This window comes from Fistularia commersonii, chromosome 13 (assembly GCF_037954325.1).
Source record: "Fistularia commersonii isolate RoL2024-O1a breed Wild chromosome 13, RoL_Fcom_v1.0, whole genome shotgun sequence".
In the NCBI taxonomy this organism is placed as follows: domain Eukaryota; kingdom Metazoa; phylum Chordata; class Actinopteri; order Syngnathiformes; family Fistulariidae; genus Fistularia; species Fistularia commersonii.
The window spans coordinates 8,974,523-9,000,026 of record NC_141296.1 but is presented as its reverse complement, the minus strand read 5'-3'; the positions used below and the strand labels follow the sequence as shown (position 1 = coordinate 9,000,026).

The following is a 25,504-nucleotide window of genomic DNA, read 5'->3' as shown; positions in this document are numbered from 1 at the left end:
TTAGTTCTGCGATGCTAGAAGACCAGAGAGAGGGAAAACAGCTGATGGTCTTTAGAATCCTCAGATGAGACACTTCAACCAAAAAATAGAGGTATAAACCTCCAAACAGTCAGTGTTTCAGCACAACAAATGAAATAAAACATTTTTGAGCAAAAAGGCAAACTGGGAAATCATTTTTGCAATTTTGGACAAGAAGAAGCACATAATGGGAATCAAATATGTTGTCTAAGAATTAGGAAAGTAAGAAGAGCATCACTAATAAAATCTCCCACAAGATAAGATGGGCTTTTGTATGCAAAAGCAAACATTAAAATCTAAATTTACACATACCAATATATGTTCAATATCTGTTGACAAGTTTCTGTGAAAACAGAACGTATATTGTGGACAGTACAGTACAAAGATGAGCAGTATTTGAGTTTAAAATATAAATATAGATTTAATTATTTAAAGTTCAGAGAGGAAATGTCTGGACAATAGTGTCACCAATTGCAAGGTTACTGAAAATAATCATTAAATGAATAAAACAAAGCATTGGGCACGGGATATTTTAGCACTGAACAGCTGCTCCAGTTGTTGGTGTCAACGTTTAAAAGACCAAGAGAATGAGATAAAGCCTCGTTGTATTGTGTTTATACTACTGGGATATTAATGCCGCGTAAAATATTGTGTTACAGTTTCCCTTTACCTCCTCCCATATAGCAGAAAATCTATACCGATTTAAAAACAGTGAAATGATGGATTGCAAGGGCACACATTAAAACACACACACACATGCACACACCATTACCTGGGGAAACCACAGAACACACAGCACTTGATTAGGGATTGCAGACAAAAGGACAGTCAGCTCCAGCTGCCTCTCTGAATTCATTGTTATTAGCAATGGAACACCAAGCCCCTTTAAAACTCATTAGATGATAAAACAACCCTCTGATTTCCCATTAAAAAAAATCTCATTCATCCCGGCCCTCTGAAAAAGCCCCCCCTGCCCACCCCCACCATATCCCTACATTTTCACACCATTGTTGTCATTCCAAAAAGTAGAAAAAGAATGGTAGCTAGAATGCAACCGTTCACAAATTTGTCCTTAATTCATCATGGATTGTGATATTTCACAAATGAATGCTTTTCGAGAATTAAAAAGGACCCTTGGTAAAAACTGCTTAAACACAACCGCAAACAGTCAACCTTGTCTTCCTCTGGATTATTGTGAAATTAGACTTATACTTTAGATTTAAAGCTTCACCATTTAAGACTTGGCAATGTAGTGAATCACAGATCAGCGATAAGAAGTAATGGTAAACAATACAATTAAGGTGACTGAATTACTTGAAAAGCATGCAATATTTTGACAGAGTAATCACACAGAGTTAAAAACAAAACAAAAGCATTTGTGCTTTCCTGGCAGAATAACAATTTATTCAAATTTAGACAAACGGAAAACATATTTGTGCTTTCTGCAGTGGTGGACAGTTTCATTTATATACAATTTATACAATGATATATATATATATCTCAATATATATATGTATATACACATGTATATATATACATATATAATCTCATATATATATGTATATATATAATCTCATTACAAGTAGCTAAATTCAGTAATCACCTTATTGAATATTCATAAATATCAAAGACCCTTTCCTACCCTCACACTCATTTGTACTCATGTGATAAACTTAATGTATAAAAAAACTGATCATTATTTGAATTTTCAAAAACATTCATTCAAAGATGCGTAGTGTCAAAATTCAAGTCTCATTCAGGCAGGATCAGCAACGACTTTTCTTATAGCCATCATTGCAATACAAGGTGAAGAGCCCACAAGTACCAGCAAGGTTTTGCATTTTGTGATCCGAGCCATGACGGATCACAAACCACAAGACCAGCTAGAATGTGCGCAACTTAACCTCGACTTTCAATGTAATCACTCTGTGTCTGCGATCCCAAAGACGCACCTGAGCACAAGTTTTTAGCAATGGTTTGAATTCAAGAAGTACATATGCCGACTGACACTGTTCTTCTTCGTGATGTTCTTTTGATAGGCAGATTTGGCTCTGAGGAAAAACACGAAACAAAAATATAACATTTTGCCACTGGAATTTGGAGAGTATTTTTACAAATTTGCATGGATGTCCTCGTGTCGCAGCACCTTGTAAGTGACCCAGTAGAATATGTTAAATATGAGGAAGCTCAGAGGAAAGACAGCTCTTGAAATGGTATCAATGCGCTTGGCCCGATCCACGAAACGTTTGTGAAGTACTTCTCCATCATACATTGTGACAGGAGGCGGAGGGGTGAAGACAGTCGGCCCTTCCACGGCAGCTCCGTCCTTGGTCTGCAGGCAATGACCCAATCCGTAACCTCGAAAGTAAAAACCACGGCTCTCTCTGACCAGCTCCTCCTCCTTTGGAAATCAAACAAAGAAAAACACACTGACCTCTCGCTGCCAACAATTAACCTTTTTAAGTTTGCCGCCCCCAGCTGCATTTCGGTAACAGGCATGAAAAGGCAGCGCATGCGGTCAATTGAGAATATTCACCCTTTAAAATCCGGTTATCTTTCTTAACTATAAACCACTAACTAGAACTACTGCTTTCATACTTAGATTTAGCCATTTCCAATTTCTTAATTCAGCATTCTATTCTAATTGATTCTCTATAGCTAGAACCAACACTGACATGCTGTTGAATGATCCCCCCATCTGTGGGTATGACAATAAATAGTAGTTTGTAAATAATGAACAATGACAGTAAAATATAATCTAATAAAACTTGATTTGTGTTTCTATGTTAATTATTAGATAAACAAAGCCATAAAATCAAGGCAGGAAATAATGTGTCGTCCAGTTTTTTGTGAGGCCGTAATGATTTCTAAATTAGATTTATGAACCTTGCTGAGCATTTATTTTTTTAAGGAAAACAGATTTTTGCCACTGAGGCTTGACAGCGGGAACTAACAGGACGCCCATTAGCGGAAAGTCATGATCCCCATCCCGTTGCCAAAAACCTTGGCATTTTGCTTTGATGAATGGCAGGGCACTTTTTCTTCATCTTACAGTGAATGAGACACGGCATAAGCCCTCTGAAAGGAATATTAATAGACATGTAGCTTAACTCTGACGGCACCTCTGACACTTTGAGAGATTCACTTTAGCGAGGGAAAGTGCAGATGTGAGATCTAAATTGGATGATTAGTAGTCAGTGTGAGGAGCCCCATGAGCCCCACGAGCCTGGTCCCGTGTGTCCGTCTTTCCCCAGTGTCTCTCTGTCTGACCCCAGCCTGAATCCGGTGCTCTGCGTTTTTTGTGCAGGATCAACTTCTCAGCAAGTCACTACCAGCTCCTGTCAGACGTCCAGCATTGCTAATGCAATTTATACCAGTCTCTGATGTTTTGTGTTTACCTTTATGCATCCTTCCTCGATAAAAGTGTTAAAAAAGATTATTGTACTAATCGTACCTCTCGCCAACTCATGATTTTTCTGATAGTGAGTGTTAACTCTATGTAATCCTATTACCAAATTGCACCTTACAGCTGGTGTAAAGAAACTTGTTCTTCCAGAAATCTAAATCATCACATTTATTCCTACTCAAACCGCACAGTTTTTGAAATTGTTACTTCTCATGGTGAGTTTCTCTCAGCCAAGGTTGTTGGCTGTCAGCACAGGTTATGCACTTTGTGAAGTTCATCTGTTACTTACTGTTACTCCAATTGCAATATCTGATTCTGCAATGAATAAAGTTAGGCCAACTAAGGAAATTGTTTTCTCAATGATTAACCTAAAATCTGCTTTTACAAGTGTGTGTGTGTGTGTGTGTGTGTGTTTGCGCGTGTGTGCATATGTGTGTATGTATATGTTTTCACTATGGACCTTTGCCATTTTGTTGCAAGTTGATAATCTCACAGATAATTTATATCAATGAATGTTCTTGGCCAAAAAGAAGATAAAAATGTTAAAGATGCAAACTATAAAATCAACAAAGTAAAGCAAATAATTTGAGGATTCATTTGAGTGTGATAGCACAGAGGAACAGGCTTTGAAGAATAAAACTCCCTCAGGAGCCCACTGAAGATATTTCTGTGCAGTCTATAAATGGAAGATAATTTATTTATTTTATAAATAAATTCAAAACCGGTGTCCTTTTTGTGTTTTTGACATCTATGATATATTCTTAGGCAAAACACAAGGCTGGACAAAAGTAATGATCAAGCTTTAGAGCTTCCGCTCCCTTGAGTGCATCAGGTCATATGTCACTACATCTCAGATGGATATTTTGCGACCTCCAAGTCGTGAGTGGGAGTAAATATGCAGCTAATGCGGTCAGAGCAAGTCCCTCTCAATGGACCATTATTTCCCCTCTCTGCTATGGTGGTATGGATGTAGGAGGGCAGACTGCCTAGTAAATCTGCTGGATTCTCTTTCTGAGGGTAAACGGACAGCCTCCCACATGTCTGGGTGGATGCATGGCCTGTAAGCTTTTAATGGGATACTCAAGGCGTGCTGCCTCTTACTCAGAAGAAAATGTCTGTTACCAAAGGTCTTCAACTAAAGCTCATACCGAGTAGTATACCTTCTACGAGTCTCGATAAGATTGGCTTCAATTTTTGCATATCCAATTTAGTGATTGAGCTGGAATATCAATTGCACCATTTACTGGAATGAATAATTTCTCACTAATGGGCTTAGTGGTGTTTGAGTTGTGCCTTAACGATGCAAAAACTAGTAGAATGCCATTTATAAGCCTGTTAATACCAACAGAACATACCTTGTTTTACCATTCACCAAGGTATAGAACACAATATTAATTCATGCAACTATTGGGCTTCTGAAAAAGCGGAACTGTCATATTCATAATGAGGCAGTATAATGCCTTTTCCACTCAAAATAGCAAGTTGTGGGCCTTATTAGAAGTTGTTTTGCTAATCAAGTCTCATCCTCCATATGACCTCTGGTTTTATAAATGTAAAAATGTAACTAAAACAGATTTGACTTAAAATGTGATAGTAAAACAGACTGATTAAACCACACTGAGTCCTAACATTCATGAGGAAGCAAGTCTAAATTAGGTGTGGTCTGAAATTGTAACTACATATTTTCCACTGCTATTCACTTAGATGCGAAAAAAACTTTAAAAACAGGGAGACTTCATTTCAAACCCCATTTTCAGGATCCATTTTCAACACACTGACAGAGAGAAAGGGCTACAAAGACTCTTGACAGGCTGCTTCCAACCACTGAAGTCAGCTGACGTGAAGGAATCTAATCTAAAGCGTGTAATATGGCAGCTAGTTGTAGTGTATTGATGATGTCAGTTTCTGAATATACAGCACTTGACAATAACAAAAGGCATAAGTCAATGTTATAGATAGGGCATGACATGTACAAGATCGTGTGCGTGCGTGCGTGCGTGCGTGTGTGTGTACCAAAGGCTTACATTTTGCACTGTGCTAGAATGTATGACAGCAAATACCACTTTGCATATATGTTTTCCCTCTAGAGGCATGTTTCAGCCGATGAATGCATTTGGATGACGTACACTTACTATTCTTTGCTGCCGCTGTTTTTTCCTTAGCCTGATGAACTCCTTGTGTTGCCTTGAGACAAAGTTAACAGCTGCATACTCCAGCAGGGCCGCAAACACAAACAGAAGGCAAACAGCCATCCAAATGTCAATGGCCTTCACATAAGACACCTAGGAACAGACAAGGTCACATAGTCGATCGATATCTCAATGATCGATGGATGATACATGGGCTGTTCGCCGTCTACTCATTGATCGGTTTGAGCATGTAAAGCTCACACATCTTTAGGATGTCCTAGATATGTAATGAGTCAGTGGGATGTGAGCAGTTGACACACAGCCACAGGACAGGTCATATTTGAGACTTGGGGGAGAGCCCTGGCTAAGTTACTCACGAGAGAGGAACTGTCACAACATATCAGCAGCTCTCACTGAGCAAGTGATGTGTGGGCATTTCACTCAATTGAGCAGCGGGCTGTTGACTGTAAAAGACACTAACACAGAAGTACAATACACAAGTATGACCAGGAAATGTGTCCCTTTTAAAGTCACAAAATCAGCTATATTTTAATCACATTGTATAGGATATTCTGCACCTAACAACCAATACATCAGATCTGTGACAAACACATCTCTCATCTACTGTAAAATAGCTAAAAAAAGGCTTTCTCAGAATGACTGAATATAACTGAGGCGGTTAATTCTAGTTCTAGTGTATTTCTTTTAACCATGAACCGCTGAATTTATCTGTCATAACAAAGCAGATGTAGTGAAACAATAGGAACTTGGTTAAAAAAAGACTGTATCTTTATCATACTTCTTAATTTAAATTCCTAACTCAATGTCTTCTTCACACTAACAGACGTTAAGCATAACGTTAATAATTAAAACGTAATTTTTTTTTTCATTTTACTTGGGGGGCCAACAATGGATGAATCTGGAACTGGACTGGATGTCATTGAACATCCACATCAAAAAATGCCATGCCTGACAAGTTGGAAACCAGAATGAGTTGTCTCCTTAAATCATTATCAAGATTCTTTTTCTACTGCTTAAGTAACACAGCTTTGATTACATTGTTATATTTTTTTTCTCTCACATATTTAGAAACTCACATTGATAACCTTGGCAAGAGAAGAATAATTTATTTACCCTTTGTTTGTTTGCAACATGACTCACATAAAAATGCACCAATTACATTAAATGGACTCTGGCAGTGCTCATTGAGTACCTGTCTTGTTTTGTTTTATTTTCAGTTCATGGTTCATTCATGTACTGATAGACTGTGGAGAAGAACAGGGATTATATTGATATTTGACTAGTTACTTAACAAACATAAGGCAGTTAAGAAGAGAGAATAGATTTCCCATAAAACTCACAACTTTATAAAGATGTATTGTATTACCATAAATCTCGATCGTGGTCATTAAATATAAACACAGAGACAGCTGCATGATGTTTTGTTGATTATTATATAATAATGTAGTTCATGCGAGACACAATTTGTGACCATTCATCAATCCATATTTGGAGTGAGTTTTTGTTAGGGTAGGGTTTAGGGGAGTCAATATTGACTTTTTAGAACTTTTTTACTTTCATTGGAAAAAAGTAATATTGATCCAAGGGGAACGTATTGTATAATAAATGTTCTTTGGTTACTTTGCCATATAATATGATCACTTCTCACTTTGTCTGTCATGGGATTTGTAGAATAAATCCATCAAGAGTGACACCGTTTGATGGATATTGTTTAACCCAAGATCAGCCCATGAAACGGTAAAGATGACTCTCCTGTTACCTTTGTGACCATGGATTTATATGGAAATAAGCCGGTGAAGCTGAATGACATGTTAAAAGATATTTCACTCGTCTCACTCACTTTTGGCAGTGAGGCTCGGGAACCAGAGCTTTGTGTAGTCATAGTCAGTACAGTGGTGATCCCCAGGCCCACCCTGGCTGGTGCAGCATCCATATTTATCCAGAAAGAGACCCATGACAGGATGACGATGAGAAGGGAAGGGATGTACATCTGGATTAGGTAGTAGCCCATTTGACGTTCCAAGTGGAATTTCACCTCGATGCAAGTGAATTTTCCTACGGACACATGACACAGTGCATAAAACACTCTTTCAGACTTACACTTCCTCCCCTCAAATGATGAGGTGACGAGTTAATGTTGCTTCATGACTGCCAGCTCATCTATATACCTTTACAGAATATACGTTTTCAATCAATAGTAAAATCAAACAAATCTGAGTCAAATTAATTCTATACCTGTGTTGTATTTCTTGGTGCAGTAGCCTAAATCTTTCTCCTCCTTGAGCACAAACTGGGGCAGTGTGAGATCGTCCGCCACCTGAACTGGGTTCTCAGACAGCCACTCAAAGATCAAGTCATTCATGGTGTAGCCAACTGTAAAAAAGGGTAATACAGAAGAGAAAAATGTTTTGCAAGTTTAATAAAGTATTTGAGAGTTAAAATTGAGACAACTTCACACTCTTGTGTTGCTTAACTTGCATATCAGGTTTAGACATGTATTTTTAGCGCCATGCATCTTACAATTTCATAACACAAACATGTCCAAGACCCCAAAGTTCAGATGTCATACATTGTTTGTTTATTATTTAATCTATAAGCCGACATATACACTAATTCTTGAATTCGGTGACATAATGCGTATACATGTCAAGGATTTATTTTCAAGTAGAAATACGGTAAATGTTCAGATATGGTAATTAACATTTAACTGCAATGGATAATTTTTTTTAGGAAAGGCATTTTGTTGGCACATAGTTTAGGATTGTTTTGGTGCACAGCTAAAAAATGTCACTTTTTGTGATTTGTGATTGTCATTTTGATCTATCCGTCTATATGAATATGTATATGTATATGTATATGCCAACGTATACATACTTGCATATATATATATATATATATATATATATATATATATATATATATATATATATATATATATATATGCATATAAGTAAGTAAGAGAGATCCAGTGTTGAAATCCACCCCCAGTTCCCTTTATTGAATGGAATACTACTTCCATAATATAAACTATGTGCATCACAAATATCTGAAACATTATCCAACTGGCCATAGAGATATGAATGTTGGAAGATCGTGGTGATGTAATGTCTCACTGCCCATCTGTCGACGACCAGCTAACCTCTGCGATCATGTTTGTCGCAGTAAAGGTCATAAACTGCTGCTACAGTTGTTGTGTTGTTGCTGTTGTTTAAAGGTTATAGAATAAGCAAAGGACATGAGATGCATTTTGCTGATTTGAGCGTAATCTTGGAACACATTACTGCGTTCGTTGCCAATGTAATACCAAATGGTAACATTGTGACTTAAATGTAATGTGATGATATATTTTTGCAAAACTCATAGATCCCACACATCAACTTGGGATGAAGCGCTAATTTTTTTGGTAACTCTTGTGAAACAATAAGGCACACAATGTAGATTTGACGTTTTTCAGGGTTGTACTCTTTCTCTCAGCTGCCTGTTTATACAGTACACTGTGATATTAAAAATGCATGTCACACGCAACAACAGCGCAGAACTCCTGCACATCTGAATAATACTAATGTCTACTGGGGCCCTTTAGGGCCTGAGTTACAAAGACATCAATTATTCAAGGTGTTATACCCTCGCCTGTACTGACTGAAAAACAACCCTACTAAAATACACTCATCTTGTTCATGAGCAGAATTCACACGTCCTTCTGTAAGGATTGAGTAGAATGCCAATGCTTTTCCAAGCAAATCAATGGTTTTCAGCGAAGAGGCATCAACACATAACTGACACAGTAGTGAAGGGGCAATAGACATTCAAGAATGTCTAGGCAAAATGGTATAATGAGTGTTAGAAGTACCATCTCCCTTTTTGTCAAAAAGCCCCTCGCCTAATGAAAGCTACTATCTTGCTGCAGCGCTGGTAATGTTTTCAGATTTGCTGTCTTGCTTTTCACTCATAGTAAGATACAAAGTGGATTTCTGGGCACAAATGGCTCAAGGCAAGCCAAAGTGCCATAAGCTGCATATATGAAGCTTTGATGTGTCAGAATAAGGCAGAATCTTATAGTTGGCTCTATTTATATATCAATATAAGCCCTTGGCATGAAAGGCCAGAAAAAAGATTGGCCTTGGCTTTCGCAAACCCTGCAGATAACTCGCTTTTTCTTACAACACCCAACTCTCGCTCTCTCTCTCTCTCTCTCTCTCTCTCTCTCTCTCTCTCTCTCTCTCTCTCTCTCTCTCTCTCTCTCTCTCTCTCTCTCTCTCTCTCTCTCTCTCTCTCTCTCTCTCTCTCTCTCTCTCTCTCTCTCTCCTGCATGTCAAAGAGATCCCCTTCCCACAGTGGCAGAAGTGGCAATAAACCCTTGAATGTCCTCTTAACATTGAGTTCTGGCCAAGGTGATCACACCCTTGGGCTGTGTGCTAACACTTGTCAAAACAAGGCCAAGTTTTCTCAGTAGGCCTTAATCAGAAATGAAAACATGTCCTCTTCTAATGGCAGTGAAATACGATACGCTTAACACACACACACACAAACACACACAACATGGCCATCTTTTCAGATGCTGCCTCTGAATATCTCCTCTCCCAGTCCAACTAAAGGGTAACTGTCAACATATTTAATACTTAATTTTATGATGGTGGATGGACATTCTTTCAGTTTCTACATATTTGGCAGCATGGTAATATGCAGAAATAAATCCTATTGTCTCCTCAACAGACACAAAGCAACAGACTTTGAGCAAACCAATACTTTTTGTTCTTCTGGAATCAAGCAAGGACAAAGAGATACCAGTATTCAGCAGCACTTATATATTTATATTTTTGGCAGAAATACATGGTTGGAAAGTAACAGTGACTCCAATTGGTTCTTCTGTATCCAGCTTTTGCCGGTCTTTTCGTCATTTGTCTGTGTGAAAGGGGATTAGGTCACCTCTAGGCACGGGGGCTAGGTCACATTTAATAAGGGGGACATAAAATTAAAGTTTTATTATTTATATCCTAGAAATTGGTTTCACAAGGGCAGATACTATCTCTGCTAAAGGCAATGGAAGGCTAAAAGAGGAGGGTATTATTTCTCCTATTCGTTTTATCAGTGTAATCTGGGAAAAAAAGAGAAACATATTATAGTGCTTTAAAAGGGGTTTTGTGCATTTATTGAACCCTCCTATAACCAGTATATGAGAATAAGCATCAGTATTATTATTCCTGTTGCAACCCTCGAAATATTTTTTGGTATGTTCATAACCAGCCTTTTGCAGAATGTATAAAAAAGGAAATCATGCTTAATCTTACAGCAAACCTGCAGTATAGTTCAGCTACAGCCTTTACTCTTATGATATGTAATGGCTGGACATTAACAAGGCAGCCAAAAAAGCAGACAGAAATAAAAGGAGGAAAGCAGGACAAGGAAGACCACAAGACTCACAGCTTTCAAGCTGCATGGTACAGGTCTGAATGTCCATTGGGAAATTCTTCAAGTCCATAGGGCAGGACAGGGTAAGAGTCAGCCTGAGATAGAAAAACAGATTGAAAGAAAGACGAACAACTGCAGGGTAATGATAGGAGGCACATAAGGAAAAGAAGGCAGAGGAAAAGACAAATAGCGAAGAAATGCAAAATAACTGATCTGCGCTAATATCTAATATTGCGTGTATTATGAAATAGGAGGCTGTTTAATGAAAGAAACTCGGTAAAATAGAAACTATTGGAATATTGCAAAATATTTCCAATTGATCGCCTATTGAATTGGAATAATGGTAAAGTAATTGGAATGGGCATTTTTAGTTTTATTTGTTGCTTTACAATTTCAAAGAACGTGAGAAACAAGGGGGGGGGGGGCTTTTGGCAAGTATGTGTGGATAAAGGCTATGTAATTACTTAGCTATAATGGATTGCCCAGCGGAAAGACTGCCAGCAATAAATTCTGTATAATTGTTCATATAACATCTTTTTATTATCCCATCAGTAGAGTTACTGTATCAGACATCTGTATATTTATAGTTCCATCCATATATTGCCATCCGTTAATCACACTAATCACTCCGTATTTGTACATAATCTGCACATAACAAATATCCACCATACTCACGCAGGCTGTACATATTCTGCTCATATCTTATCCACCTATACTTGCACTAGTTGTAAAAAAAAAAAAAAAAAAAGAAATTTGTATTGATTCTTTATCCTGCATTTATCTGTAAATACTGCACATTCTGTACATATGCACTTCTGCTTTTTGCACTTCTGATTAGATGCTAACTGCATTTTGTTCCTCTGTATCCTTACATGTGTAATGACAATATAGTTGACTCTAATCTAATCTAATCTAATCTAAAAAGCACAGACATGCATTAGCCAACGCAACATGACACAATGTCTTTTTCGCCAAAGAAAAACATGCAAATACATCAGTTCATATCACATTTTGTGATTAGAGCTATTGTTTTTTTTAGGCAAACAAGTTTAGAAGATGACACAGAAGTGCTGAATATCATCTGTGAATGTTGATGTTTTATGTATCTCTAATATTTGTAGCAGGACAGCAACATTAACATAGAATGTTTGAATTACTTTTAAACTGAAAAAACAAATCCAAAAACACACTAAGACATGAAATAAAGAGAACTCAAAGACTTTACTCTTCTTCTCAATTCAGACCTTTATATAAATTTAAATGCCCAGTTAGAATTGAAGTAAAGTGAAGCAAAAGTGAGGTCATATAATCAGCACTATAATTCGGCACTAGATGCAGAATTAAGTATCTAGAGGTCACATACGGTTGGTATTGTCTGGCATCGACTGACTTGAATGAGTTCATTTTTTGAAACATTTCAAGTTGTGGGACAAAATACCCCTCTATCCCTATTGAATTATAAATATAAAAAAATGTAAGTACCTTTGAAAGTTATACTACGATGCTACTCAGCTTCAGCCCCTATTGTGATTAAACCTTAGGATCGCAAATTTTGATTCAGATCTGTATCATTTAGAGAAAAGATCTTAATATTACCTGATGCTATAGAGAACACTGCCATCTTGGAATATCCGCAGGAGCTTGTTGTCAGTGGTGACCTCGTGAAAATTGGCTCCTTTCTCATTTGCAAAGAATAAATCAGGCTTCCAGATGGAGTCCAACATGGATGGATCCAGATCAAGGGAATCATCTGGATATTCGCGGTATGCCAGGCGAGGGTCGTTCCATTTTTGACGAAGAAATACATTGAGCCTGTAGTCCTGTGGAAAACCTTGTGGAAGTTACTGTGATACCGAACAATAGTGTTTATATTTGTATAGTATTGGTACAAGCATGTGAGGAATCATATGTAAACATTCACGGTAACTAACCCCCCCCCCCCACCCCCATTTTTGTTTTTTGAGATGGTCCATTAAATTCTTATAACTTTTTACTTTTTACAAGACAACATAATTGTTACATCGTTAACTGAAATCTTGGTTTGGCCATCATCTTCATGGACTGCATTACCACAGTCTTTTTTTTCAACTCTATGTTGTGTACAAGTACAAATAATGCCATATCTGTGTGACGTAACCAGAGGTTTCACTGTTTACAACAATTACACAGTATGTTCAGAATTTAAATTGAAAAGGGCAGTTTATATTTTTTGATATCAATGAAACAGTGATCCTGTACTCCTCATTCACAATTTGTGTTGCGGAAGTTTTTTCTAGTTTGCTCACTTAACTTTTACGGCGCTTTCTTGTGACAGCAATTATATTACCTTTTCTCTGTCCCAAGAATCAGCTTGCTTCATCAGTGCAAACAATGACATCATTAGTGTTGTCATTCCCTTTGGGTCAACCTGGTTGGACAGTCCGGGCACATGGGCCTTCATCGGACATCCTCAAACAGTTTGCTTCCGCACTATGCTGACCAAGCAGCTATAATAATGTAAATGCGGACTTGAGGGCAGCTATTTTACCCTGAACTCCCTTGTCCTCTGTCCCTTCACCTCATTTTATTCATTTTATCAATTTTTCATTTTAATTGCAGAGTGGACAGTTCATTATCAGCATGCCAGTGACCCACTGGTCTCTGAAGGTTGCAGTGTTATGCTCCAGGAAACACAGAAATGAAGCTCATAGTGGATTCGCAGAGAAGTTGTTGGATGGATGGAAAAAACATGGGGTAGTTTTGAAGAAGATACAGCATGATTAATAAAACCCTGCAAAGTCATGACTTAACAATGATAATGGCGGTTACAGTTCTTTATCTTCAGTCCACCTTATTACCATGGTAGTTTCTGTGATGGAGCCGAAACTGTTGATGAAAATGTTGCAGGTGACATTCACAGGTGGACCTAAAGAAAGGGGGGAAAAAACATACCTGCAATGTAATATGAAAGAGTTTTTTGTTTTTTATGTACAATTATTTACCAAAAGGCTCAGGGGGTCAACATTATCGTCAGTATAGTCATAATGCACGGAATATTTTTGCAGCTTAAGTTGGTTGAATGCAATCAGAGAAATCACACTTATAGACATTGGAAAAAAAAAAGATTTAAAATCCTAAATATATGTCATGAAAAGTATGGGTACACGTTGTTGAGCTCAGGAAAAAAACAAAACAAAAAAAAAAAACAGCATGAGGTAAGATAGATAACATGTTTCTATGGCAATCAGACTGTACTGCTTGGTGAAATATATGTGCATGGAATGCTAGTTTATTTTTCAGTTCCTTCAAGAAAGAGCCTTTCTGGCTTTTTCAAGAAAAAAACACATCACAATTGATGTGTTTTTTTCAATGAGCATAAGTGTCTTTTTTTATGAACCCGCACAGAATACTGTGACTTAAAATTTGAGCTTTTCAAAAATACAGTGCGGTTGTCACATGCAGTTTTCCTCTCAAAAGCCAGTACTCCAGTCCTTCTACTGGAGAAGCCTTTTTGTGTCAAAAATAGTATGACAAAAAAAGGAAAACACAGTTATACAAAATGTACTGTAACTGAACTCCAAAAACGAGAAATAGTAGTCCATATATCCCTGTAACAAATGAAATAACCTTCCTGGACTAAAGACATTCCTGTTAAATAGCCTGTTACTTTAAACAAAAAAGAAAAATCATCATTCACTTCTAGGAGTGTAACAGTACAGCACATTTAGAGCATGATTCTACACAGGGTCTATAGTTAATTTGTCAATCTCCAACAAAGATGAACAAGCCCTTGGATATAAAAGTAGAAGGCTCGTTGTTTTATTTGAGTTGTAAGGAAAAACTGGGGAAAAAAAAACAGACTAATAGTTTTAGATGTCAATGGACAAAACTCAAATCCAGACAGTTTCATGAGTGAAGAGCTCTCAACCAGCTATCAACATGGCAACATTGGTTTGGATCAATTATTTGCCCAGTCACTATTGAGAAGAACTTGATTGCACAGTGTGAGACAAAACATATAGGAAATGAAAAATATAGTTTTTTTGTCTCTTTGTTATAATGCTTTACAAAGCTCAGAATACATATATGCTGATGGTCAGCTGCTTGTCTTACACACACTGATCTGCTGGATTTAATTTTGTTTTCCCGTGCTTATGCATTACATATGCCTTTTAGAGGAAAAATGAAAATAGCCTGTCTTGGCATACAATTTACCTTTGAAGTTGGGTCTGATGCGGGCATCATATCCTGATGTTCTTCCCATAAGCTTGTCCAGGAAGTCAGAAGGCGACAGCTGTGGTCCTGCCCTGCTGGGGGGCTTTATCTCCTCCTTACAGGAGCTTAGTCTGAAATAGCCCAGGGAGCGATGAGGAACAAATCCAAAGAAAATGAAGGAGGGAAAAAATGAAAAAAAAAAAAACAGTAACAGGGCAGACTATTGGCAAATGGTGTCAAAAGCAATCAGAAATCCAACAGCAGATGTAAGAAATGTGAATAAAAATGATGGCTGAAATAGAAAGTGTATGCTGGTGAAAAGAACTTTTAACTATTTCTATCATGCTTGACACATATTGCTGATGACTCTACCTTGCTACATAGAGAAAAAGCCAGTCAATGTGTTACTCTTATGTGCTTCCCCCTGCTTGGGGCTGAGTAGGGTAAGACCTGACAGATTTATGGCTCTATTGTAATGCTTTGAATGTCACACGAGGGAAAGGCATGAGTGGATAGGAGCTCCGCTGAGGTTTGGGGAAGGAATAATCAACAGCAGTGAGAACAAAGATGGTCGAGGAAACAAAGAAAATCATCAGGAAAAAGCAAAGTAGCAACAGGAGGAAACACAAGCAGTCAAGGACAACACTGCTTTGTAATGAATTTGATTTTCCCCATACCTTGCGGTGCAAATGAAGTGCACCCCATTCTTTCAAACACGGCATATGTAAAATGCGGTCTTGGCTGTTTTTAGACTTGCAGGGATCTAATTGTTTAGGATTAAGATGATAGAGGATTTTGAGGAAAGACTTAAATAATGCGTTAAAAAAGCTATGAGGAGAAATAAAAACTAAAAGATACATTGCATATATGGAAACAGTATACAGTTTATACATACAGTATACAGGACTGTCTCAGACAATTAGAATATTGTGATTAAAGTACTATATCTTCTGTAGTGCAATTACAAAAACAAAAAACGTCATACATTCTGGATTCATTACAAATCAACAGATATGCAAGCCTTTTATTATTTAAATGTTGCTGATTATGGCTTACATCCTAAGAAAACTCAAAAATCCTATCTCAAAATATTAGAATATAAAAAAAAAAAGTTTTTTGTTATTTTAATTGCATTATAGAAGATAAAGAACTTTATCACAATATCCTAAATTTCTGAGACAGACCTGTACATACCTTAAACTCAGCTCGGTCCTATTTCAGAAGCCAATGTTTAACTCACTCAGGGTAATGGAAAATGATTCAGGCAGCTCATGGACTTCCCGGCCATATTTTGAAGCAAAATATCTAGTAAGCAATATCAGATTGAAGAGAGTTAACTGTCAAAACACTTTGACCTTTCAACCTCAGACTTTTTAGGGACTTGGATTCAAAGTGCCCTTTCCGAAAGGGACTTTCCAGTGGTTCCCTAAAATGCTCCTTGCATGCCCTCATTTGCCTGTCTTACACTGTTTTAAATATGTATAAATCCAAGAAAAAAAAAAAAATCCATTTCCTAGACATTAAATGAAACCAAACGACCACAGGTTCATCTTAAAATATGATATGTTGAAAAACTTCAGTACTTTTTGTCACTCATTTTAGAAATTTAAACCCATATATTATGTACATTCATTACACATGCTGAAAAGTGTTTGCAGATGACATCGTGATCCCCTGGTGATGGCAGGGAAAAGGTTGAGGAAAATCTGGAGTGGTGGAAGAATGGTCTGGAACGGAGAGGAATGAAGGGATATGTGTGTGAATGAGAGGGACCCAAGTGGAACAGTGAGGTTACAGGGAGTGGAGATAAAGACGGTGGTTGGATTTTAAGTAATTAGGATCAAGAGTCCAGTGCAATGGAGAGTGTAGAAAAGAGGTGAAAAAAAGGTTTCAATCAGGTTGGAAAGGATGGAGAAAAGTCTCAGGGGTACTGTGCAATAGAAGAATATCAGTCAGAACCAAAAGGAAAGGTGTACAAGACCATTCGGACCAGCAATCCTGTACGTATGAGACAGTGGCATTGAAGAAAAGACAGGAAGCCGAGCTGGAGGTTGCAGAGATGAAGATGTTGAGGCTCTCACTGAGAGTAACAAGGATGGATAGGATCAGGAATGAATCTATCAGAGGGACAGCACATGTTCGATGTTTTAAAGATAAGACCAGAGAAGCCAGACTGAGATGGTTTGATCATGTACAGAGTTGGGATAGTGAATATATTGGTAGACGAATGCTGGAATTGGAGCTGCCAGGCAAGATGTTTAAAGGAAAGCCAAACAGAAGATTTATGGACGTAGTGAAAGAGGACATGAAGTTATTTGGTGGAGAAGAGCATCTAGAGAATAGGGTTAGAGCAGAGCCGGGCACTTTGCGGCCCACAGGCCACATCTGGCACGTTTCTCTTTTTTATCTGGTGGGCCAAACTATTTTCTTTAAATATTTTAAGTATTTTTAATCAATATTATTTATTGAGAAACTCATTTTTTCCTTTTGTTTAATTTTGTAGGAGTGATTACATATGAAATAATGTCGGCACATTTAAATGATCATGAATGATTTTAAAGTTGAAATAAAATGCCAAAATATTTAAATATTTAAATTGCAATTTACATTTTGTTCAATGTACTTGATACCTAGCTGGCCCGCGCATAAAAATTAAATAAGAAATGTGGCCCACCAGCCAAAATAATTGCCCACCCCTGGGTTAGCGGGAGGAGGTTGATTTTCTGTGGCGACCCCTGAACGGAAAAGACAAGATTACACAAAGCGAAGAGTGAAATATTTTCACAGAGTGAAATATTTTGAGCCTTTATTTCTTGAAATGTTGACGAGTACAGATAATGATACAAAAATTTGTCTAAGAAAATTAAAACATTGTGAAAAAGTAAAAAAATTGGAAAGTCATGTTGTTACAACTTAAACAGCTGATTGACACCAAACGCATGCGAATGTTTCCTGAGCCTTTAAATGGTCTCAGTGGTCTTGTCTGGGTCAGTCAGCTACACAGTGGGTTAAATCACAAAAGGTCATTGCTAAAGAGGCTGATTGTTCACAGAGTGCTGTAACCAAGAATGTGATGGGAAAAGGTGCACTAGCAAAAGCAATAACCGTAGCCTTGAGGTGATAGTCAAGCAAAATCCATTCAGAAATTTGGGGGACGTTCAAGAGGTGTAGACTGAGGCTGGAGTTAATGCATCAAGAGCCACTATGCATTGACAAATCCTATACTAATTTCTCTTCCTCATGTCGAGGCACTTCTGAAGCAACTACTGCATCAGAAGCGTCTTACTTGGATGCGGAGAAAAAGAACTGGATTGTTGCTTGGTAGTCAAAGGTCCACTTTTCAGATGAAAGTAAATTATACATGTCCTTCTGAAATCAAGATGCCAGAGTCTGGAGGAAGAGTAGTGAGACACAGAATCCAAATTGCTTGAAGTCCAGTGTGAAGTTTGAATAGTCTGTGATGATTTTGGTCGTCATGTGCGATTGTTGGTCCATTATGTTTTCTGACGTCCACGGTCAATGCAACGGTCTACCAAGAAATTTTAGAGCACTTCATGGTTCCTTTTGCTGACAAGCTTTATGGAGATGCTATTTCATTTTCCAGCAGGATTTGGCACATGCCAACACTGCCAAAGGTATCAAAAGCTGGTTCAATGCCCATTGTGTGTCTGTGCTTGATTGGCCAGTAAAGTCGCCTGACCTGAACCTCAGAATTTATGGTCTTCTGTCAAGAGGACGATGCCACAGGCTGATTTCCTCCATACCATGCCGCACAGATGTAGTCATTCATACAAAAGGAGGCCCAACTGAGTATTGAGTGCATAGAAATGAACATACTTTCCGGAAGCCTGAGATTTCTGTTTCAAGTATCCTTTTTTATCTGATGTGTAATATTCAAATTTTCCAAGATGCTGAATTGTGGTATCTGTAAGCCCTATGTAAGTTGAAATTTCAAAAAACAAGGGCTTAAAATATCCAACTCTATTTGTGATTAATCTATATAATATACAAATATATACCATTACAAACCTGAGGTAAATACATGTTCTTTATCTACATGACCAATTTAAGCTTTAACTCAGGGAGCTATTGGATCCTACTAGTTAAGCTGCATACCTTGTTGGCAGTATCTAGCCTTGAAACAGACTATTGAGTTAAGCTTTGGTTACTATTAAACCAAGTATGACTGCAAGTGTCCTGACACATCTTCAAACTTGGTTCTTTGTTTAAATTATTAAATTATTAAGATGTTCTCTGATGACTTTTAAGAGACTGACCTTTGCAACATCATTTTTATTTTAAGTGTTCCAGTAACACCATGTTTCCTCACAGAGCAAGCTTTGGCTGCCGCTCCTTTACCAAAAGTGGAACAGAAGAGCATACATTTATTATAGAGGAAATGAGGTGTAATAATAAAATCTCTACGGGCAAAGTGCTATGAAAATGTCTTAGATGTATTTCACATTAACAAAGCAATGAGTATGTTATGAGGTGAAGTTCAGTAATTAAACATCCAAAAACCTACACAAGAAGTCTGAAAGTCTGAAACCTACACAGAAGTCTGAAAATACAGTTGTATAGTCAGTCAACAAGAGGGACAAATTTTGGGTATAGTGCATCAGTTAACTTCAAGGAATAGATAACCAGATGCAGTATAGTAAGAGAGATGAACCAAGACCTTTCATTCTATATCAGGTATATACCTGAAAAGCAAGAATATATAAGGCTACACAAAGGCCACTGCACGATATTTATACAGGACATATAAGAGGCCAGCAGTGTTGTATGCTTTAGACACAGTGGCAGTGAGAAATAGACAGGAAGCTGAGCTGGAGATAGTGGAGATGAAAATGTCGAGGTTCTTTTTGGGAGTGAGGAGGACAAATGGGATCAGGAGAGACTCAGAGGGACAGTCCATGTAAAATGTTTTGGAGATAAAGTCAATAGAGGCATATATATATATATATATATATATATCTGCAAACAGACATAAGGCTGTACACACAAAAACCCATTACACTTTACAAAAGTGGTATATTGTGTTCACGCTAGATGCCTGCATCAGTTAGTTATCCTCAATAAGATGCCATTTTGATCACTTGCTATCATATCTGACTTTGGGGAAGGTGGCTTTCGAGGTTTATCAAAAATTAAAGACAATGTGATGGAAGAGTCTGTGCAACCTATTCTGTTAACTGCTTCTCATTTCAAAGCTAGTGAGCAGAAAGGTGTATAGTTTGGTTGCAGCCCTGGTTACATACAAGGAGCCATTAAGGGATATCAGGGCCGTTAGGCATCCATGCCTGAACACGAACTATTACCTCTGTTAGCATGAGGAGAGATGCAAAATCTTCCACAAAATCTAAGAAAAAAAAAATTGTCTTAATTTGTAGGTTAGCAACTGCCCATGACATCTACTTGAGTTATACTCTCATAGAAACCTGACTTGACAGTTGAACAAAACGTCCTACATCACATGAACCAACTTATGACAGGTTTTTTACATTTTTTTAATATACTTTATTAATAAAGTTAATTCATATTTAATTAATTTCACTCTGCATTTAACCAATCATGGATGAACCATGAGCAGTTGGCAGCCATCTAACGGCACTTAGATGTTAAGTGTCTTGCTCAACGACACATTGACTGGCCGGGAATCAAACCAGGGATGTTCGATTCCAAGGACAATTGGTTTCACCCCCTGCATCATACTGCCCTGTTGGCCAAGAGAATGTGATTATTATTTTTTTTTCTTTGATAAGATATGTAGCTCTAGCTTATTACTACGGTACATGATAGACCATAGCCACCACTGTCCACCTTTTGAACAATTAGCTTATCTGGTAAAGGGATTTGGAGCCCTCTACAATCCACACATACTTGTTTGTATTCAGTGACACAACCAGGGACACTCTGCACACTGATGTCTTCAGGTAACACATAGAAACACAGCCGCCCGGAGAGGGGCCTTTTCACTGAGGCTGTCTCAGTGGAGAAAAATCTACAATCTGATATGTCCCTGTGAGGATGTGGATAGAAAAAGAATACAAGATACAGTACAATTCTTCTCACCTTAAACCTGAGTGAAGTAATGTGCAAAACTCAAGGGCAAAATTCAATTGTTTTTCCAGGTTAAACAGATGCTCTACTAGTTCAACATTGATAGTTACCCCGTTCTATACACATTTTCAGATAACAAAATTCAATTGGATGAATTGTTAAAATATTGACCTTTCACTTTGGCTGGTCAAAGAAAAAAAATATCTCCACTCCAGACTCCACCAAATTTATAAATGGATGAACTGTTGATGCATGGCTGTTACTGCTGTGGTTACTTAAACACACTTCACTACTTCTGCCAACTCTAATTGCAACACTATAAGAGTGAGCTTGGGTTAACAGAGTGTAGGCTGGCTGATGCTCTATATGGCTATTCACTGGTTAACTGAAACCAGTGAACCAGTTGACAGACAGAATTATCTTCTCTTGCATAGATAAACATTACATGATGGCTATTATGGTTTAAATACCTTTAAATGCAACTGAGAAGGCACTTGGTAAGGGCAGAGTGGTTTATATATTTGCAATGGAATATAAAATGTGATAGTAGAGCAATATTTGCTGAACTGATCAGACATGGAAATTGTTAGAAAACCTCCCAAAAAAAAACTATTTGTTCAAATAGAGGAAGAGATTGAATGGTCTCCACTTTCATTGTACTTTCATCTCCTTACTATGTCAAAATGCTTTCACTGGATTCACCCATTCACACACACACACACACACACACACACACACACACACACACACACACACACACACACACACACACACACACACACACAAATGGCGGTAGCGCTGCCATGCAGGGTGTTTACCAGACCATCGGGGGCAATTGGGTGTTGAGTGTCTTGCCCGAGGACACCTCCACATGTAGGTAGGGGGAGACTCCCCATTGCTTAATTTCATTGGTTCTTTTGTGACTAAGATAAGTAAAAATAAGAGGGAAAATATTCATTGCCTTCACTACCGTCGTAGCTCTCAGCATTCGATACGGTTATGGTTCCTTCAACCAGTCTGACTCATTCATGATGATGACATACAGTGATGATGAAACTGCACGTCACCTTGATTTCCAGCGAGCTCAGGAATCAAATAAGTATCTTTGCAACAAGGAGGCAGTAAATTTGATAAATGGAACTGATTGAAAAAAATGCTGTTTGTTTAGGGAAATCACATAATGAATAAAAGACAAAATCACACTTTTCATAATGGAGAGTAGGAAGATTGGGCAGAAATGCAGATTTTTTAATTGGGAAGGAATAAAATAGATAAACATAAAGATGTATTGAGTGGGATGTCCAAACCTTTTGTTGCAAACTTTTATGGTATTATGACATACCATAATGTTGCACAGGTTTAAGAAGAGAAAATGATGGTTAATTACTTTCTTGGAAAATCATGTTTACTGAGCTTCCTGTCGTCCTAACCCTCTATGAACTACTTTTTTACTCCTCAGTTCTAACTTTGATCTTTTGTTTTGTAGCAAAGCATAATTAGTTCAGCCATGAGCCAGAGAAAATGATTTTCTTGTTCCCTTGTTAAAGTATATGAAGCTGCTTCAATGCATACCCCAGGGTTTAATGATTTAGATCAATCCACGGTAACCCGGAGTAAATTGCAACTCTGTGCCATTGCTCAAGTATACTGATTGTAACGTAATCTTCAGAGTGTGGCTTAAGATCTCCAGAGCATGCAGCAGTTGAGATGTTTCCAGGCTTGTGCCACAGTAACAACAAGGGTACAATGAACTGAGGTCTGATGACAGATTTATTGGTCACAAGGGTTCGTTTCTACTGCACTGAACTCCAACTGCCACCTCAGGCTTTTTGGCAGCGGCCTTAACTGATCTTCACTCTTCTAATACATTTTCTGTCAAGAGAGTAAAAAGATATATTCCTGTGAAATGCAATATCCTTCTCTTCATGATTTAAAGCTATTATCTGCTCCTGAATTCCACATGATTAAAACAAAGCGGCACTGCAGTACACTTTCTCCCAGACCTAATTGCTAGATCTTCTGTCAAAATGGAATGAGAGAAAAAATTGTTCTGCCCAGATTTATCATTTAGTGAATCCTTCTTTTGTTTGTTTTCAGAAATTAACACTACAGTATCATATTTATAATTCAGAAATTCAGCAGTAAGTGTAATTATGAGGAATTCATACTCGTTTCTGTCATTTATAAATTTGAGTGCCCCCTTCATAGCCACTTCATAAATTGAAGATTCTTGGAAGCACTACAAATAAACATCTCAAATTGAAATTAAATCACATTAAACTATCCGAGAATAGTAATATCAGGATGTTTCATGGAGCTCAACCTACATCTGATTTCTGCAATGGCCTCACCATTCTTTTTGTGCCTTAAGGCTATCTGCCATGCTTGGTACTTGGGACTTCTGAATCTTACATTATAATTTGCTTCAGAGCATCTCAATCCTTGAATTTCAAGCAAATTGGGTCCTCAGTGGAATAATGCTGGAATGCCATTCACTGTGTCACTGAAAACAAGGTGGGATGAATTCAACCTTGAAAAAAGTTGTGCCCTACCCAGTGGAATGCAAGCATATACTATGAGTTTTTTCCAGCTGAGGGGGCAATAGGTCTATATTGTAATTCATTTTCATAGAGAGGCGACAGGGTCTATATATTGGATGACTGACAGGTTGACACAAATTAGGCTAAACTCCTCTGGTTGTGTAACACACTGCAAACTAATAATGACACACAGACTATGGGGTTTGTGACTGTCATATATCTATCTCTCTATATATATATAGATATATGACAGTGTATATGTGTGTATGTGTGTGTATGTATATATATATGTCTGTCATGATACATGCATATAATATATGTGTGTGTGTGTGTGTGTGTATATACATATATATATATATATGGGCAGCGTGGCCAGTGTCTCCCTGAGCCGGTCCCAAGCCTGGATAAATGCAGACGGTTGTGTCAGGAAGGGCATCCGGTGTAAAACCTTTGCCAAAACCAAAAAATGCGAATCCAACCTAACAATCTCATACAGGATCTGTCGAGACCCAGGTTACCAATGACCAATGAAAGGAAAGGTGTTTCAAGACAGTAGTGAGACCAGACATGCTGTATGGCCAAGAAACAGTTACAATGACGAAAAGACAAGAGGCAGAACTAGAGGTTGCCGAGATGAAGATGTTAACGCTCTCTTTGGGAGTGACCAGGATGGATAGGATCAGGAATGAGTCTATCAGAGGAACAGCACATTTTAGATGTTTTGAAGATAAGACCAGAAACCAGACTGAGATTGTTTGATCATGTACAGAGGAGGGATAGTGAATATATTGGTAGACGAATGCTGGAATAGGAGCTGTCGGGCAGGAGGTCTAGAGGAAGACCAAAGAGAAGATTTATGGAGAGAGAAATTATGACGGTAGTTGGTGTGAGAGAGGAAGATACAGAGAATAGGGTCAGATTGAGAAGGTTGATTTGCTGTGGCAACCCCTGAGGGGAAAAGCCGATAGGAGAAGAAGATTAGACTATACTTTTGAATATTTGAAATCTTTTATTTCATGAACTACTAAAAGTATACATTTCTCTATGAGGGAATTGTGGAGCAGAGAGCCTTGAAGTGGAGAAATGTACTGTGGAGGTACAATGGGCAACTGGGGGAAAAATAGACTTAATAATGTTGGCTACTCCAGTATCCACTAAATAAATGGAAAAAAAATCTCGGACTTACAAAACTTTATTGTTCTCTGGAAGAACAAAAATGAGAATCCAAGTTTCAGTTGGCATGAAAATAGAACTTTATGTTTACTGCCCACTATAATCATTATAATCGTTTACTATAATCATTTAATAACTATGAAAGAATTTCCACCCCTGTTTACTCCTCACTATGTGTTCTAAATATATCCACTAACAAACCATACAAATTGTTGAGACAAATCTGGAGAACTGACCTCTCCACAACCCCAAAAGGACATTAATCATTAACAGAGCCTTGTTAGAGCTACCGAACCTCCAGATGTCTTTTGAAGCATTTTTGTATTCAGGCCACTTTTTCATTGTCTAAGATCTGATATCAGCACAGATTGCCTCCTGTCAGTCTCTGTGAAACATTGGGAGGGAAAAGAGAGCGAACTGACCGACTGCAATGGATTGCTTTGATGTATCTGCTTGCGGGGCTTGAGATGGACAGCGACTTTATCCTCATACAGCAGACAGCTCCGTATGCCATAAGCTTTTAGTTTGTTTTTTATGTGTCTTGTCACGGT

General features: G+C 37.8%; 1 protein-coding gene across 2 annotated transcripts in view; it reads right to left on the bottom strand.

Moving 5' to 3' along the window:
* Positions 1-1,392: 1,392 nt before the first annotated feature.
* glra4a (glycine receptor, alpha 4a) overlaps positions 1,393-25,504 on the bottom strand; it is a 37,612-nt gene continuing 13,500 nt past the window's right edge. The window contains exons 2-9 of one of the 2 annotated variants that reach the window (XM_086158072.1): positions 15,178-15,308; positions 13,821-13,888; positions 12,580-12,803; positions 10,996-11,078; positions 7,810-7,947; positions 7,415-7,629; positions 5,557-5,706; positions 1,393-2,419 (exon numbers count right to left, since the gene is read on the bottom strand). In XM_086158072.1, the coding sequence (XP_086014198.1) occupies positions 2,129-2,419; positions 5,557-5,706; positions 7,415-7,629; positions 7,810-7,947; positions 10,996-11,078; positions 12,580-12,803; positions 13,821-13,888; positions 15,178-15,308 (1,300 nt within the window). In that variant the 3' untranslated portion in view covers positions 1,393-2,128. Of the gene's footprint in view, positions 2,420-5,550; positions 5,707-7,414; positions 7,630-7,809; positions 7,948-10,995; positions 11,079-12,579; positions 12,804-13,820; positions 13,889-15,177; positions 15,309-25,504 lie in introns of both variants that reach the window. The other variant, XM_086158071.1, reaches the window with a different exon arrangement.